Here is a 16,120-nt window from a genome sequence, read left to right as displayed (position 1 = left end):
ACCAAAAGTAAACTGTTAGGTCTCATGGAATACATTTTTCATGTTTATAGCTCAAGTGCATATAGAGTGTATCCTTTATAATTCTGATAATACAGGCTATTTGAGATTCATATTCAGTTGATACATAGTAAGTTGCAATGATTTGAATTTGTATGGGGCAGCAGCAATCACTAACTTTACGTATTTGTAATATAAGGCTGTCCATAAAGATGCCTTGTAAAAAGTCAGGTGTTGCTTCTTTCCAAATGATCATATCAGTAAATCAGAACACTTCTAATGCTAGAGAAATTGTTATATTTCATTGTGTAGATAATGGAATATTTTAAGGCTTGGAATGATCTTCCAGAATGCAAATGGTCTGCTTTTAATTAGAGCTAATTGAATGGTGAAATCAACCTAGGAGACATAGTACTTCATTCAGGGGTTTTATCTTTTTTAACTCAATCAAGATTTCACCTAAGTGATCAAGAAGTTCTTCCTCATCAACAGAAATTCTCTTCTGGATCTTTGGTTTTTTGGAGTACTTCAGTTGTCTTAGGATGCAGGAAATAATGGTGTTTCCCCCTCAAGTAATTCTTAGTTTTATCTTCTCTCTTGTAAGCAATCTGATTTCCCTTCTTTATCTGACCTATATTCCATTTTTTCAATCATATTTTCTTAGATGGACTCTTTTCATATCTTAATAATGTAGTGGACATGCTAGCATAAAAGTATTGAACAAAATGGCAAGAGAGATTTTACCACTTAAAATTACTTATGTTTAAATAACAATGTGGTTTTAAAATTTCCAACTTTATGTATTTATATGAAATAGAAAGCAAAATACCTCCATTTCTCAGAGATAACTCATGTTAACAAACCAGGCCTATAGACAAATAGATGTTTTCTGCACTTAGCCAACATTTTGCATATATTCTTATTTTTTAGTTTCGATTGTCTTTGTTTTTCGTGCTTTTTTTTTTTTTAACTTTAAATGGAATTATGTCAGAAATAGTCTCCCCCATCAAAATAATTTTTTTCACTTTCATAGGATCACCTTTGTGCCATAAAATTGAATTTCCTACCCTTGTATATTTACATTGCATATATACCATAAAGTTTATGGAGGACTCTTGATAGGTTTTACTGCTCTGCATCTGGGAGGTCCTGTTGCTTTTTCTGGTTTTAGCTTAAATCTTCCTGAAGATTTTTCTTTCCTTCTCAATTAGATTAGATCCTCCTACTTGACACTCACACCATACTGTTTTTTTTCTGTGTCATAAGCAAGTCAGTCATTATTGTAACTTCTTGTAAAACGTCTCTTGCCTACTATTCAAGAAGTCTCCTGAGTACATTTGTCTTGTTCATAGCTATATGTTAGTCCTTGGCACACAGTCTGGCATATCATTATATAAAATATTTGTGGGACAAATACCTGAATTCATTCTGACTTTTCTTTTTAGCAGCTTGCTTTTTCTTTTTAAGAAACTGATGAAGGCTTTGGACTCTTCCCCAGAAATATGTGCATGGATGAGCAGGCGATCACATGCATTCGTCCACATAGATTTGCATATAGTTTCTGCAGACTAGCAGACTGTCACGTGCTTTTGCATACAATTTGATAGTTCTTGGACACACTCTTCCCCCACCATCCTTGGATCTTAGCCCAGACAAGAAACCCCTACTTTATGAGTTACTCTTTAGCTCTCCTTATACACCTCCAAGGATGTGAAAGTCACCTCTCTAAAGCTTGTGTACTCTATTTTCGGTTGCAGCTTTACAGTGATCTTGTCTCTTTATTGTACTTGAAGTTAACTAACAATCCTAAGTCTTCTTCCCTCCCTCAATATAAAGGGCTGTTAAGCCAGAGTTCCACTGTATTTCTGTAACTATTATTTTTATAATGGGTATTTTGAACTTCACTTAGGACTTGTAACTCTATAACTTTTCTTAGGTTTGAATTTTTGTACTGTTTAGAACCAACTTGTAAACACTGGCTCCTAATTTTTTTTTCCTGTTTACCAGCTACTATTTAGTTGTTCCCTGTGAATCAATGTTAGCATTTGGCTTTTACACCTTGCATTCAGGGGTGTCCTCATTAAAATGGACTCCTTTTAATCCTTATTACTATAAAGGTGTAATGCATCAAGTAAAACACTTAGCAGAGTCAGAGTCTTTGTTGACGAGTCCACCAAAGGCATGTACGAATGGATCAGGAACCTTGGGGTCAACGACATCAGTCAGCAGTGGAATAGCCACGGCAGCCACAAATGCAGCATCTGACTTGGGATCCCCCAGCCTGCAGCACAGCAGAGATGATTCTTTAGATCTCAGCCCTCAAGGGTAAGTCAGATTTGCTTATTATTTTTGTACTCTTTACCTTTAACTCTGCCTTGGTCCCTAGATTCATGCAGGAAATAAAATTCTAAACATATTAGAGAGTGTACCTTTTATGTTTTTCAATCTTTATTTTTGGGAATGGGAATAAAACTTAATGTTCATTAGAACCTACTCTGTTAGACCACGTGCAGCATCTCTTACGGTTGTCGTTTTCCATCGGACAAAACAAGTGCTCTAGGGCTCAGAGACATTAAATGACTTGTACAAGGTCATATATTTATTTAATGAATGCAAGATTTGAGCCCCAATTTCTGATTCCATAATTTTGGAATTTTTTGCTGTATTGATGCATACATACCAGTTTCAAGATACCCAGATTTTGATGTAATGAAAAATATTAAAAATTAGGATTTTTAGAGTGTGAAGGGAAAAATAACTGATTTCTCATTTCTCCTTAATTGGCAAATGGGAACAAATCCTTTGTTCTTAATAAAGGAAAATGGGAGTTGGGTATTCCTTAATTCCGTAATTCCACATCTTTATCAGCTTTTAATCTGTTTTTAGTACTGTGGTACTAGAAAGTTACCAAACCTTTGTTATTGGTTTTCGGTTTGTTGTGTTAACATATCACTCTCAAAGTCTTTCTGATTCTTTAATGTTAGAAACGTATTGCTATATGAATGGTGCATGGTGAACCAAACTATTCTGAAATTCACAATATAGTGTGTGAGACTCTTTTTCCTCCGTTTAAGCTGGAAAGCAGATCTTGGTTAAAACATTGTAATAATCCAAAAGTGGGGTCCAAAAATTTAATCTCAGAAACTACAGGGTAGGATTGTCCTGTAAAGCTAGCTATCTGGGGGTCCAGCTTGCATCACCCAAATTTAAGTCCCAGTTGCCTTTGGTGCCACCTGGTGGCAGTTGTGCCCTCTGACTTATGAATTTTAGCAGTTCTGACACTTGTAGCTGCCTGGGACTCCTCACCCAGTAGCTGTTATTTCAGGAAGCTGCTGGATTTAGTTGGTACCCATATCATAGGCCCAATCCAAGAAGTTACTGGGAACTCTGGGACCCCCTGTTTGCCTTCCCAGTCCTGAAGTTCGTCTATCATTTTCTGTTTTTCCCTCCCAGCTTTGCCTTCCCCTCTTCTTCCCCCACTAACCCCACTTACACCCCTTTGCCCCTGCAGTACCTTAGGTTATTGCAGGATTTTGCTGTAAATGCAGAATGGACACTGATCCTCATGAGAGTAGGGACTGGGTTTGTTCAGTTAACCACTGGACTGGCTTAGTATATGCCACGGGGCCTGAGACATCAGAGGTGCTCTGTGGATTTCAGTGATGCATGTGGCTCAGGCATGCAGTATTCTTGACCCACTTTTAATTAAAGAATTAGAGTTTGAGTATAGATCCTAACAATTGTTAATTGCAAAGCAAGAAGAAAGAACCTTTTTCTTAAAAATATTTTCAGAGTTTTAAGTGGGTCCATATCCTTATAACATGGTTGCAAATGAAAAGTTCATGCTAATTTTATTTTTATGGGGAAATTATTCAGTCACTTTCAAGTTTATCTTCCGAAAGTTCATTTGTCCTGATTATTAAGTATATTTGAACCAGTATTAAATGTTTTCCATAGACACTTTCAGCTGTTGGAAGTAGGAAGACATTTTTGAAATTTTCTAAAATTTTATTTGGGCCATAGACCAACTGAACCAGAATGTTTTCCCTCTTTCATCTTATGCAGCTTTGTTATTGTAAGAATTAAGACTAGTGAAAATTCTACACAAAGGCTAAGCATGTTCTGTTTCATACATGGTTATAATTCATAATATGTTATTCCCACTACCACCCACTAACTTTATTTATAGGTAGTTTGGGGTTTAAAAAAAAACACTAAAATTTTTATAAATGCGTTCTTTTGCCATCACTACACCATGAAATTACTTTGTTATACTCTTTATTTCATGTATTTATTTTATGTACTTTTCTTTGTGTACTCCATTTTATAATCAAGTTTAAAACATACTTGTTTTAAATAAAAACAAGATTTATTAGTTTCTGTTTGTAGAGGTTTATATTCTGTATAGTCAAATAGCTAGTTATTTTATAGTCACGTAGCTAATTATTTTCTGAAGTAACCATTTTCTTTATCTGTACCCTTAGAACATGACTGGCACAGAATTGGCACTAAATAATCACTAAATGAAATATATCTTGTTAGGGCAATATTATAGAACTCACTGTTTTCTGCTATTTTAATTTAACTTGCTTTTCATTGAGTAACAATAATAGGTCAGTGCTAACTGCTAAACTTATCTCATTTTTTCCCCATGTGATAGTCGATTAAGTGATGTTTTAAAGAGAAAGCGACTTCCAAAACGAGGGCCAAGAAGGCCAAAGTATTCACCTCCAAGAGATGATGACAAAGTAGACAATCAAGGTAATTTCCTTTGATGAAACTGGGGGGAAGGAGGGTATTTAAAGGGGAAGAAGATGAAGAACAGTTACAGATATGTACTTCATTAAAACTGCTGATAGCTACTGAAATATACCTGAGTTGAGTTTCCTGAATACCTATTAACATTCTTAATCGATTAAGAATGTGAATCTTAAAATTCAGTTGGTTTTTATCAATTAGGCTAAAACTATTTAACTGCTGTTCTCTTTTCTTTTCATAGCTAAAAGCCCCACCACTACTCAGTCACCTAAATCTTCTTTCCTGGCAAGCTTGAATCCAAAAACATGGGGAAGGTTAAGTGCCCAGTCAAACAGCAACAACATTGAACCAGCACGCACAGCAGGAGTCAGTGGTCTTGCCAGGGCTGCCTCAAAAGACACCATATCCAATAATAGGTGAAGTGATGGGGGATTCTGTATTGCTTCTATTCCCAGGTCAGACAATTAGAGTTCAGTGTTCACATTTCCTTCCCATAAAATAAAGGTGCTGATGGACGTAATGCTACATTTGATCTAAGAAGTGGAATAGCTCAAGGATAAGGTGGATTCTCAGGTCTTGAACCCTGTGACTGGCTTTTCTTTTTAGATTTTAAAATTCTGTTAGCCATCTCTACCTATGAGTTGTATATGTTCAGTACCAAACCAGTTATGTTCCCCATGCAACATCGAACCAGCACGTATGATTATGTTCTGGACAAGGGAAAGCTGACTTATTTTCTATCTATATTTTCACATATTTATGAGAAGCTTCCTCTACCCAATACAATGAAACTTAAGGATTTAGAGCAGAGCTCTTTTTTTTTTTCCCCAAGAACTTGAAACTCTTTCTTGTCAGCTTAACTGTTTTACACCGATATAGCTTTTAAAAAGTTTTCTCTTTAAAATCTTTGACTTTTTTTTTTTTTTTTTTTTTTTTTTTTTTTTTTTTTTTTGATGTAGCATTTCAAGGAGGATTACTTCCTCTGCAAATAAGTAATTTATAAAAATCAAAAAATGTCTTTGGGAAAATAGTTCATTTTTTTTTTAATTCATTTTATTGAGATGCATTTACATACCATGCAGTCATACAAAACAAAGCGTACATTCAGGTGTTTACAGTATGGTTGTGCATTCATCACCAAAATTAATTTTTGACATTTTCATTACCACACACACGTTTGTTGGCTGGTGGTGGTAGTTTTTCTGAATTACAGTTAGTAAAAATTATTAAGCAAATGTATGTCTAAAACCATTGAAATTTGTAATTTAAACAACTGGACTTTGTTTTATCATAGCTTGTCAGTCTTAGGTGCATGTTTTTGATCTGTAGTTCTTTACATGTGCTCTCTAGAGAACACAGGTAAGGAGCGATGCAGATATATCTGTACTTTAGAAAACAACTGCTTAAGTTAATTTCAGGTAATTATTTAGGCAACTGTTATGTTTTAGGGTCTCAAGAAGTTAGCAACATTTTGTGTGGTATTCATGTAAATGACCTGACATATGTATTAATTACCTGAGCATTTTTCTTGGTACATCTTAGCCCGTTTTCAAAATGAAACTGAATTTGGTTAATATGGAATCTGAATTTGTGTAATCTATGTAATCTATAAAGATAGACCAAAAGGTGTTTTAAAGATACCGTCTAAGTACTTTTGATCAGAAGTTGATATTCATATCCTTTCTTTGTTCACTGAGACTTAAATACTCCTTTTTTCTTCTTGCAGAGAAAAAATTAAAGGTTGGATTAAAGAGCAGGCACATAAATTTGTAGAGCGTTATTTCAGTTCTGAGAACATGGATGGAAGCAACCCTGCACTGAATGTCCTTCAGAGACTTTGTGCTGCAACTGAACAACTCAACCTCCAGGTACTGTGTCCAGTGCATCCTCTTCCCTTTCAGCATCTTCCCTTTAAAAGAGAAGTGTCCAGATTGCATCTTCTGCCACGTCTTCTGTCTTGCTACTCCTTTCCTTAATGACTCCATTTAGCTTCCCATGGATTCACTATCATATACCAGCTTTTTTTTTTTTTTTATTTCTAATATAACATAGACCTTTAGAAATACATTTGTTTAATTTGTTCCTTAACTGATATGGTTCATAATATTGACATTAAATGCACTAGAAATCTCATCCTTTACTTTCTTTCCTTCTCATCTCTTATTTCTTGAAAAATAAAGAGACTCCCAAAATGCCCCTTGAGCAGGTCTCCTCTTTTTCTAAGTCCTTTTCAACTTGTGGTTATTATAATTGATAGTACTCTCTTCAACCCCTCTCTGCCTGGGGCCTGGCGGTAGTTGGGAGGGTAGAGGGATTTTTTTTATTAGAGAAGTCTTAGGTTTACAGAAAAAGCATGTATAAAATACAGAGTTCCTGCATTAGTGCAGTGCATTTGTTACATTTCATGAAAGGACATTTTTATAATTGTACTATCAACTGTAGTTCATCATTTACAATAGGGTTCACTGTTGTACAGTCCTATGTTTGTTTGTTTTATTCTAGTAACATATATACAACCTAGAATTTCCCCTTTTAACCACATTAAAATATATAATTCAGTACTGTTAATTACATTCACAATTTTTGTGCTGCTATCACCACTCTCCATTACCAAAACTTTACAGTGAACCCAAATATAAACTCTAAAATTTAAGCATGAACTCCCCATTCCTTACCCCCACCCTGGCCCCTGGTAACCTATATTCTAGAATTCTCTTAGTTTGCTTATTGTAATTATTTTTTATTAGTGAGACAATACAGTATCCTTTTGTGTCTGGATTATTTCACTTAGTATAATGTCTTCAAGGTTCATCCATGTTGTAGCATGTATAAGAACGTCATTCCTTTTTTATTGCTGAATAATATTCCATTGTATTTATAGACCACATTTTGTTTATCCATTATTGGTTGATGGACACTTGGCTTGCTTTCACCTTTTGGCAACTGAATGATGCCGCAATGAACACTGGTGTGCAGATATCTGTTTGAGTCCGTGCTATCACATCTTTTGGGTACATACCTAGAAGTGGGATTGCTGGGTCATAAGGTAATTCAGTACCTAACTTGGTGAGAATCCACCAAACTGTCTTCCACACTGGCTGCACCACTTTACAATCCCCCCAGCAATGAATGAGTGTTCCTGTTTCTCTGCATCCTCTCCAACACTTGCAGTTTTCTGCTAAAAAAAACCATTGCCTAATACAAGATCCTGAAGATGCTTCCCTGTATTTTCTTCTAGGAGTTTTATGGAAGGTAGACCAATCAAATTTCTTCTGATTGTTAGTCTTTTTGTGTTTTTAATGTATATTAAACACTGATGGTACTGTATGTTTTCCAGTATTGGTAGTGTTTATTTTATCCTGATTTTAAATTTAGTTAATTTAAAGCCATGCCTTGTATTTTTACCTTTTCATTCTATTATAGTGTCTTATTTCTCACTTATTATCACCTATCTTTTTTTCTTTTTTTTTTTTAATTACATTAGTTGAATGTGAAGATTTTTCTCTATTATGTATGGTATGGATACCTATTTGCCCTCATGAAATACTTAACTTTTTCTGTATGTGTATAAAATCATATTTTCTAAGTATTTGTTAAGAATGCACCCCTCTGACAGTGTGATTGTGAAAACCTTGTGGATCACACTCCCTTTATCTAGTGTATGGATGAATGAGGACAAAAATGAGGACAAAAACTAAATGAAGAATAAATGAGGACAAAAACTAAATGAAGAATAAGGTGGAAGAGGGGGGATGATTTGGGTGTTCATTTTTTACTTGTATTTTTTATTCTTATTCTGATTCTTTCTGGTGTAAGGAAAATGTTCCAAAATAGATTGGGGTGATGAATGCTTAACAATATGATGGTACTATGAACAGTTGATTGTACACCATGGATGATTTTATGGTATATGAATGTATTTCAATAAAACTGAATTTAATTTAAAAAAAAAAAAAGAATGTACTCCTCTTCCCCATGACCCCCTCCTATTTTTTTTGTCTGTGTTTTTTTTTTTTTAAAGCCTTGAGAATGCATTGGATTCCTTTGGGGGAAATGTGAGTTTAGCTGTTTAAGTCGATATAGAAATACTGTTCTGAACCTCTTTCAGGTGGATGGTGGAGCTGAGTGCCTTGTAGAAATCCGTAGCATAGTCTCAGAGTCGGATGTGTCATCATTTGAAATCCAGCATAGTGGGTTTGTGAAACAGCTATTGCTTTATTTGACATCTAAAAGTGAAAAGGATGCTGTGAGCAGAGAGATCAGATTAAAGAGATTCCTTCATGTATTTTTTGCTTCTCCAGTAAGTTACCTAAAAATGCTTATATCTCTTTAAAGAATCAGTGTTCACTTGTGTATATATTTTCATTCTATTAAATAATTTCTAGTAGCTGTTGGTCAAGATACTGAGAGAAAGTTTCTAGCTTGCGTCTGTATTTTGTATTCCTTGGATTTTTCCCTATTAAGTGAATAGTAAAACAACAAAATTGTGATTTAATGAAGCCCATACCATAGTTTCTTTGGTCGAAAGAAAGAAAGCAGCTTTTTTTTTACCCTCACAAGACATGCTATTAATAGTAGTTCCTTATCTGTGAATATATTTTATGCTTAGTGTTAGTTTTTAAACATATTTTGGTTTGCAGTATGTATTTTAGGGAAATAAGATAGACATAGTGTTCCTTATAAGATTGATAGGGTAAACGTAAATATTTCTGTTTTGTAGATAAAACACAGTACTAGCGATTTCATTAAGAGTACTTAATTGCCATTTATAATGTGGACTACCAGGCCAGGAAACCCAGAGCAGGTCCCCTTCCTTCACCTTCAGCAGGTGAGAGCAAGAGGTAGCTACTCTTGGACACCAGTGACTTAGCGACAGTCAGCTTGTTTACTACTGCTTACAAGAGGCATCCTTAGGGAAGTTTCTCTCTGGATTATCTGTGAAACAGGACTGTGGATAACTCTCCCATATAGTAGCAAAACTTACATCTTCATGCTTTTTCCATATTTGCAGGCATTTGATCACTTCTTTCACTATTTTAACTTATGGGGCTACCTAAAGGAGAGCTGGCAAATTTATTAGAGATTGCTTAGATTAGTGACAGCATTGGATGTAGTTGTGTACCATGCTTAAGATTATGTGCAGGTCTGTAATCTCTTATAGATTACTTCACATCCCAGTGGATGCTGAGCAGCACTCCATAATCATATGTGTTAAGTATTTTTGCAGCAAAACACATGAACGTCTTTCTAAAATCAGGTATATGACAATAAATAGCCTCATGTCTGTTTGAGTCAGGTTTTGCCACCAAAGGAGTTGTGTTTTCAGAGCCTTTTGGATCTTGGAGGCATGGATAAGAGATTGTGGACCTGTAGAAAATGAGTGCCTTTATTGAAATTGTTTATTTGGAAATATTGTTCCAATTAAATCCTTCATGTGAGATTAAAGGAAATAGATGAATGATTCCTTTTGTAAAACTGCATTAATTGAATTTTTGTGAAGAGTGTTCCATTTTCAAAAGGCCTTGCTTTAATTGTTGATTTGCTTAATAACTAGCTTCCTGGAGAAGAACCCATTGGAAGAGTAGAACCAGTGGGTCATGCACCTTTGCTGGCATTAGTCCACAAGATGAACAACTGCCTCAGCCAGATGGAACAGTTTCCGGTCAAAGTGCATGATTTCCCCAGTGGAAATGGGACAGGAGGCAGGTAAGGATCATTGCCTGGGCATTCCCTCGCCACTGGAATTTGGTGCTGAGTTGTATTGAGGTAAAGTGGCAGGCAGTGTACTAAACAGTTGATCTCCCTGAAGAACTTTCAGTGGTAATGACAAAAGAAATTAGGTACTGTATAATGAACCAGATACTTTATCTTTAAAATCATCCCATATGTGTTAAACATAATAATTTAAAGATCGATAGCCCAGTGATTGTGTTGGCAAACTTGTAATGTATTTAGTTTTTTTTAAATTGATATGCTTTATAAAGCTTTCTCCAAGAATTTTGTGAATATGGATAATAAAATGGTTATTTAAAGTTTGCATTCTGTGCAATAATGTGATTTCATATGCGATGTGATTATAACTTTGTATTTTGATGGTTTTCAGCAAATAAGTATTTGTTTTGAAGTTTTACTGTTTCAATAAAAATTTCTATAGTTTTCACTACTAGGGTAGTTTCACAGGACTTGTGTGGTGTCACTGAAAGAATTAATTGTTAAAATTAATTGTGTTTTGGAGTGTTACAAGCTTCATGGAGTATTTTGGTTAGAAGCCTAGAAAATTCTTAGGTTGGTTTTAAAATCTAAAATCTGACCTGTTTTTAAAAAGATTTTTAAAAATTTGATTAAAACTGTATGCATTATTGCATGAAGGGATCACAGAATTGACTATTTTTTCTGCTTTGAAATTTAGAGTGTGATAATCTATTTTGATCATAATTCTATCCTACTCAAAGTCCCATTATTGGAAAATTTAATGAATTGGAAAATTTTCAGTTTTAATTAACTATGCTTGAGAAAACTGTAAAGTTTTCATTTTTTCCAAATTTACAAAATATGTACATTTATATATGTGTAAATGAATATAATGGAATACTTTCTTCATACCCATATCCACATGCTTTGTGGAAGCCTTATAGATAAGGCACTTTAAGGTTTCTGTTTCTGACTCCTGGCAGAGCTTTTCAGAAATGAGCTATTAAGTATCATTACCAGATTTAGACTGCTATAGCCATTAAATTGCTTCAGTCAAAAGCATATAACAAAGTAAATGGTAAAGATTAATTTTTAAAGTAATTTTGTTAACTAAAATCTTTGAAAGCAAAAAAGAGGCATTTGTTTTGTTCGTTTGCTTTTAAATAGGTAGCATTTCATAAAAAGGGACAAAATACTGCAGAAGCAAGTATGCTTCAGTGGTTGAGGAATTTTTATCCTAGACCAAAAAAAAAAAATTAAATCTCCATGAAGTATTTCTGTCACATGGATTTATGGTGGGACAGGGATTGAATATTGATTTAATGTTTTCATGTTCAGGTGTACATTCCTATCTTTTATTTTTTATTTGTAGTAACTTAGTAACTTAAATTACTGGCTTTATCATTTGCATAATTGGTAAGTATTTGCTTTATGCCATAAGAAAATGCTAAGTTTGTATTAGTTTGCTTTTGTTTGAATTAATGTATATCAGTTGTGAAAATAGTAGAATAACTTTTTTTCACAAATTATCTTGAGCTTTTCTCTCAACAGAGGATCACAAGCTTTAAAATTTTTCAACACACATCAATTAAAATGCCAGCTACAAAGACATCCAGACTGTGCAAATGTGAAGCAATGGAAGGGTGGGCCTGTCAAGATTGACCCCCTGGCTTTGGTACAAGCTATCGAGAGATACCTTGTAGTTAGAGGTATTTATCATGTGTATTATTTTGTGGTTTTTATATGGATATTTGGATGAAATTAATGTTAAAGGATAAACAGTCTTTTCCTGTTTAATGCTGTTTCTGCTAAAATACAGAGGACAGGAACTTGTGCTCCTTTTATTTGTATTGTATTTAGTACCTAGACGTATTAAATTGATTAGGATTTAATTGCTTGCATAGGTGATGTTAGTTTATCTTGTTGGAATGTAGAAATGACATTTTGTGTTTGGTAATTTTCTTAGATCCTTCTGCTTCATGGCTTGGAAAATAATATATACGTGTTTTTGTAAGAATGTGCTAACTTAACCAGTCTATACAGGCTTTTCTTTAGCTGAAAATTAACTGCCTTCTTGGATGTTTAGGCTATGGAAGAGTAAGAGAAGATGATGAAGACAGTGATGATGATGGATCAGATGAAGAAATAGACGAGTCTCTGGTAAGGTACTATTCCCACCATGTTGTCATGTATAAAGTTAAGGACCTATGGCTTAAAAGGTTTCTGCTTTGATTTATTCAGGCTGCTCAGTTCTTAAATTCAGGAAATGTAAGACACAGGCTACAATTTTACATTGGAGAACATTTGCTGCCATATAACATGACGGTGTATCAGGCAGTACGGCAGTTCAGTATACAGGCTGAAGATGAACGAGAATCCACGGATGATGAGAGCAATCCTCTAGGAAGAGCTGGTATTTGGACAAAGACTCATACAATATGGCAAGTCTGAAAATTACTTGTTTTTGATGAACTTTGACCCGGTTTGTGTGTTTTGGAATTCATTTTAATGACTGGTTCACATAAGGAATGGGATCCGAGAATCCTACATTTTTAGTTATCAAGAACTACTTCAGATGCTTTATTGTGTGTGTGTGTGTATGCACAATTCTTATTGACTCTAGTAGCAAACATGTATTCATTGGCAGAAATCATACTTTGCATACATGAGATGGATGAAGGTAGTGTGAAGTTTGGCATGTCTGAGCCCTTGGAGGCATTTGGGTGCAGCCTCCTACATGTTGGTGAATGTGGAAAGAGCCATTCTTTCCAGAACCACCCCTCCCAGGAAGGTGGTTTCTGAGTGGGCTTTTCTAGGAAGCAGTGCCATTGGTAATTCTCCAAATCAGTAACAGAGGAGAGTGAAGATAAACCTCAGAGACTTCTTGTACTAACTCTGTGGTGTCTGTGGCTTGCATTTTGGCTTTGTAGAATAATCTGTGGTTTTAAAATCATCTCATGCCTTATATACTTTCCTGTCACTTTAGGTACAAACCTGTGAGAGAGGATGAAGAAACTAATAAAGATTGTGTTGGTGGTAAGAGAGGAAGGGCCCAAACAGCTCCAACAAAAACTTCCCCTAGAAATGCAAAAAAACATGATGAGTTGTGGCATGGTAAGTTGAGATGTAAATGGAAAAACACATGGTCATGGGGCATTGGTCTTCCTGTCTTGGTTTTTTAAAAGAGCAATTTCTATCCAGTAGTAAAATCTGTGAATATAATTCAGAAATAAAGTGAAATTACTTACGTTGTTTGATTGCTTTAACTGAACCCTTGACTTTAAAGTCTAGGAAAAAAAAGAAATAAGTATCTATAAAATTAAATTTGGAAAGAAAATTGGGAAACCTCTCTTATAATCCCAGTTCTTTCGTATGTTTCATATGTTTTCATGAAGGATGAAACAACGTTCATTAATAGAATGTATTCACTGAAGAAGAGACTTAAGAACAGTGGTGGTTGGTCACTGCCAAGAGGGTCCTCAGATTTCATTGTCATTTAATGTAATAGTTTAACTACAATTTATAGAATGAAGAAAAAGTGATAGCAGGTAGTATGACTACAGAATGTAGTAGTACCTCCCAATTGAATTATTTTCATTTGCAGTTATTTTCTTCTAGTCTCCTTTTTTCTTCACTTCCTACCCTCCTTTTTTTAATGTGGATGGTAACAGTGCCTTAGAGTTAGTTAGGCTGCATTGTCATTCCATGGGGGCCACCACCTTATCACAATGATATCCAAACACTGGTGTCAATTGATGAAATTTTCCCTGGTCCACAGAAATAAGGGCATCATAACTATTTACGAAAGCTAAATTTGATCTTTTTTTTTTTTTTTCCTTTTTTTTTTTTAAGGCTCTTTATTTTGTGATCATTTCTACGTTTTTGGTATTAGAAAATGTTTCTTTTATGAAGTGATGGTTTTGTGATTTTTAATTCCCTTGCTTGGTAAAAGTAAATGGCAACTGCTTCAATCCCTCAGATTTTTTTAAAAACACTGTTACTTAATGAAATCTAAGAGCAAAGGCAACATAGATCTTACCTGAAAACTTGCACCTTCTATCCTGTCCTAAGCCTTGGATTAAATAACCCAGATCTTTTATCAGATTTGCAGCTTGGGGTGTTTGTCTATCTTAGATGGCAGTTTTAAGCTGGATCTGAAAAGTTCAGGAAATTTCTTCAATAGTAAACTTAAATTTAAACCTTTTATCTTTACTTCTCCCTCTGACCACTTTATTAGTTATAGTTTCTGGTGTTAAGGAGAAATGCAAATGAATCCGTTTTTCTCCTTTAAAATTTTTTTGGGGGGTAGGTAGGAGAAAGTAAAATGTGGATATTTTATGTACAAGATAAAAAGGGGGAAAAAATGTCCAAAGCTATCTATACCTACTAATATAATATCAAACTTTAAATCTAACATTAAAAGAATTTTATGGTTACTATTTTATGGATGATAAAAGGACTCTGAATCTACCAACTTAGCCTTTCTAACTTTGATTTTACAACTTACTTTGCTCTTTTACTTTCTAGATGGAGTGTGCCCATCAGTGTCTAATCCTTTAGAAGTTTACCTCATACCTTCACCACCTGAAAATATAACCTTTGAAGACCCATCATTAGATGTGATCCTTCTTTTAAGAGTGTTACATGCCATCAGTAGATACTGGTATTATTTGTATGATGTGAGTAATGTTGCCTATTTATGAACTTTTTCGCAGTCTGTTGTCAGTGGTATGTTATCTCAGTTTTTCTGTTCAGTGATTGATGAATTTCGGGTGGCTTTAGAAACAGAAACAATGATTCAGCTAAATTGAACCATCCTCGCCCAGTGACATACAAGTGTATTCTTTGGTGGAAACTGCTCCTCTACTTTCTTTAGGTTAGTTCTCTTGGAAGACTTGTAAAAAGTACTCTACCTGTAAATTTATTAAATTAATCTACAACATGAAAATTGGACATGAATTTATTATAGTTAAAATTTTTCAGGTAGATTTAACCTAATGTTCATTTGTACAGATGCATACCAAATTAAAAATGGGGTGAAGGTTGAATGCCATCTTTTGATACTTATATAACTTAGGGAAGAGTGAAGGAGTCAGCCCTGCATAAGACGTTAGCTGCCATGTCAGTGAATGAACCAATACCAGTGGCCCTTGAGGAGGGCTGAGGAGGATGCAGAGAGGTTGTTCAGCTCTGTATTGTAGAAATTGTCGTTTGGGTTTGGGCACACCAATGAGAAGCTGTGTCTGTTGGTTGACAACTGGTAAATGAAATCTAGGCACTCTGCATTCATATCTGGTGGTAAAGGAAGAGATAGTGAAATATAATCCTTATGTTTTATTACTGTGCCTTTTTTTAATGTTTTACAGAATGCAATGTGCAAGGAGATTATTCCAACTAGTGAATTTATTAACAGTAAATTGACAGCAAAAGCGAACAGGCAGCTTCAAGATCCTTTAGTAATCATGACAGGAAACATCCCGACATGGCTTACTGAGCTAGGAAAAACTTGGTAAGACAATCACTTCTGTAATGGTGGCCTTAAGAATGTTATCATTTTTTGGTTTTTACATATTTTGTTACAAAAACATACTCTAGTTAACCTATTCAAATGTTTGGTGACATCATTGTATTTGATCACAGCTTGCTTACACTAGTATAGCTTTAGCATCCAAAC

General features: G+C 34.7%; 1 protein-coding gene across 15 annotated transcripts in view; it reads left to right on the top strand.

Moving 5' to 3' along the window:
- TRIP12 (thyroid hormone receptor interactor 12) overlaps window positions 1-16,120 on the top strand; it is a 175,345-nt gene that overhangs the window by 135,996 nt on the left and 23,229 nt on the right. For 10 of the 15 annotated variants that reach the window (XM_037849872.1, XM_037849868.1, XM_037849866.1 and 7 more), the window contains 12 exons: window positions 2,115-2,322; window positions 4,658-4,758; window positions 4,997-5,171; window positions 6,482-6,623; window positions 8,864-9,055; window positions 10,310-10,461; window positions 11,983-12,155; window positions 12,533-12,606; window positions 12,688-12,887; window positions 13,433-13,560; window positions 14,974-15,125; window positions 15,813-15,955. In XM_037849872.1, coding sequence (XP_037705800.1) covers window positions 2,115-2,322; window positions 4,658-4,758; window positions 4,997-5,171; window positions 6,482-6,623; window positions 8,864-9,055; window positions 10,310-10,461; window positions 11,983-12,155; window positions 12,533-12,606; window positions 12,688-12,887; window positions 13,433-13,560; window positions 14,974-15,125; window positions 15,813-15,955 — 1,840 coding nt within the window. The remainder of the gene's footprint in view (window positions 1-2,114; window positions 2,323-4,657; window positions 4,759-4,996; window positions 5,172-6,481; window positions 6,624-8,863; window positions 9,056-10,309; window positions 10,462-11,982; window positions 12,156-12,532; window positions 12,607-12,687; window positions 12,888-13,432; window positions 13,561-14,973; window positions 15,126-15,812; window positions 15,956-16,120) is intronic. The other 5 variants (XM_037849871.1, XM_037849870.1, XM_037849867.1 and 2 more) reach the window with 1 other exon arrangement.

The sequence above is a fragment of the Choloepus didactylus genome, chromosome 9, assembly GCF_015220235.1.
Source record: "Choloepus didactylus isolate mChoDid1 chromosome 9, mChoDid1.pri, whole genome shotgun sequence".
In the NCBI taxonomy this organism is placed as follows: Eukaryota; Metazoa; Chordata; class Mammalia; order Pilosa; family Megalonychidae; genus Choloepus; species Choloepus didactylus.
This window is presented reverse-complemented; position numbering and strand designations above follow the sequence as displayed.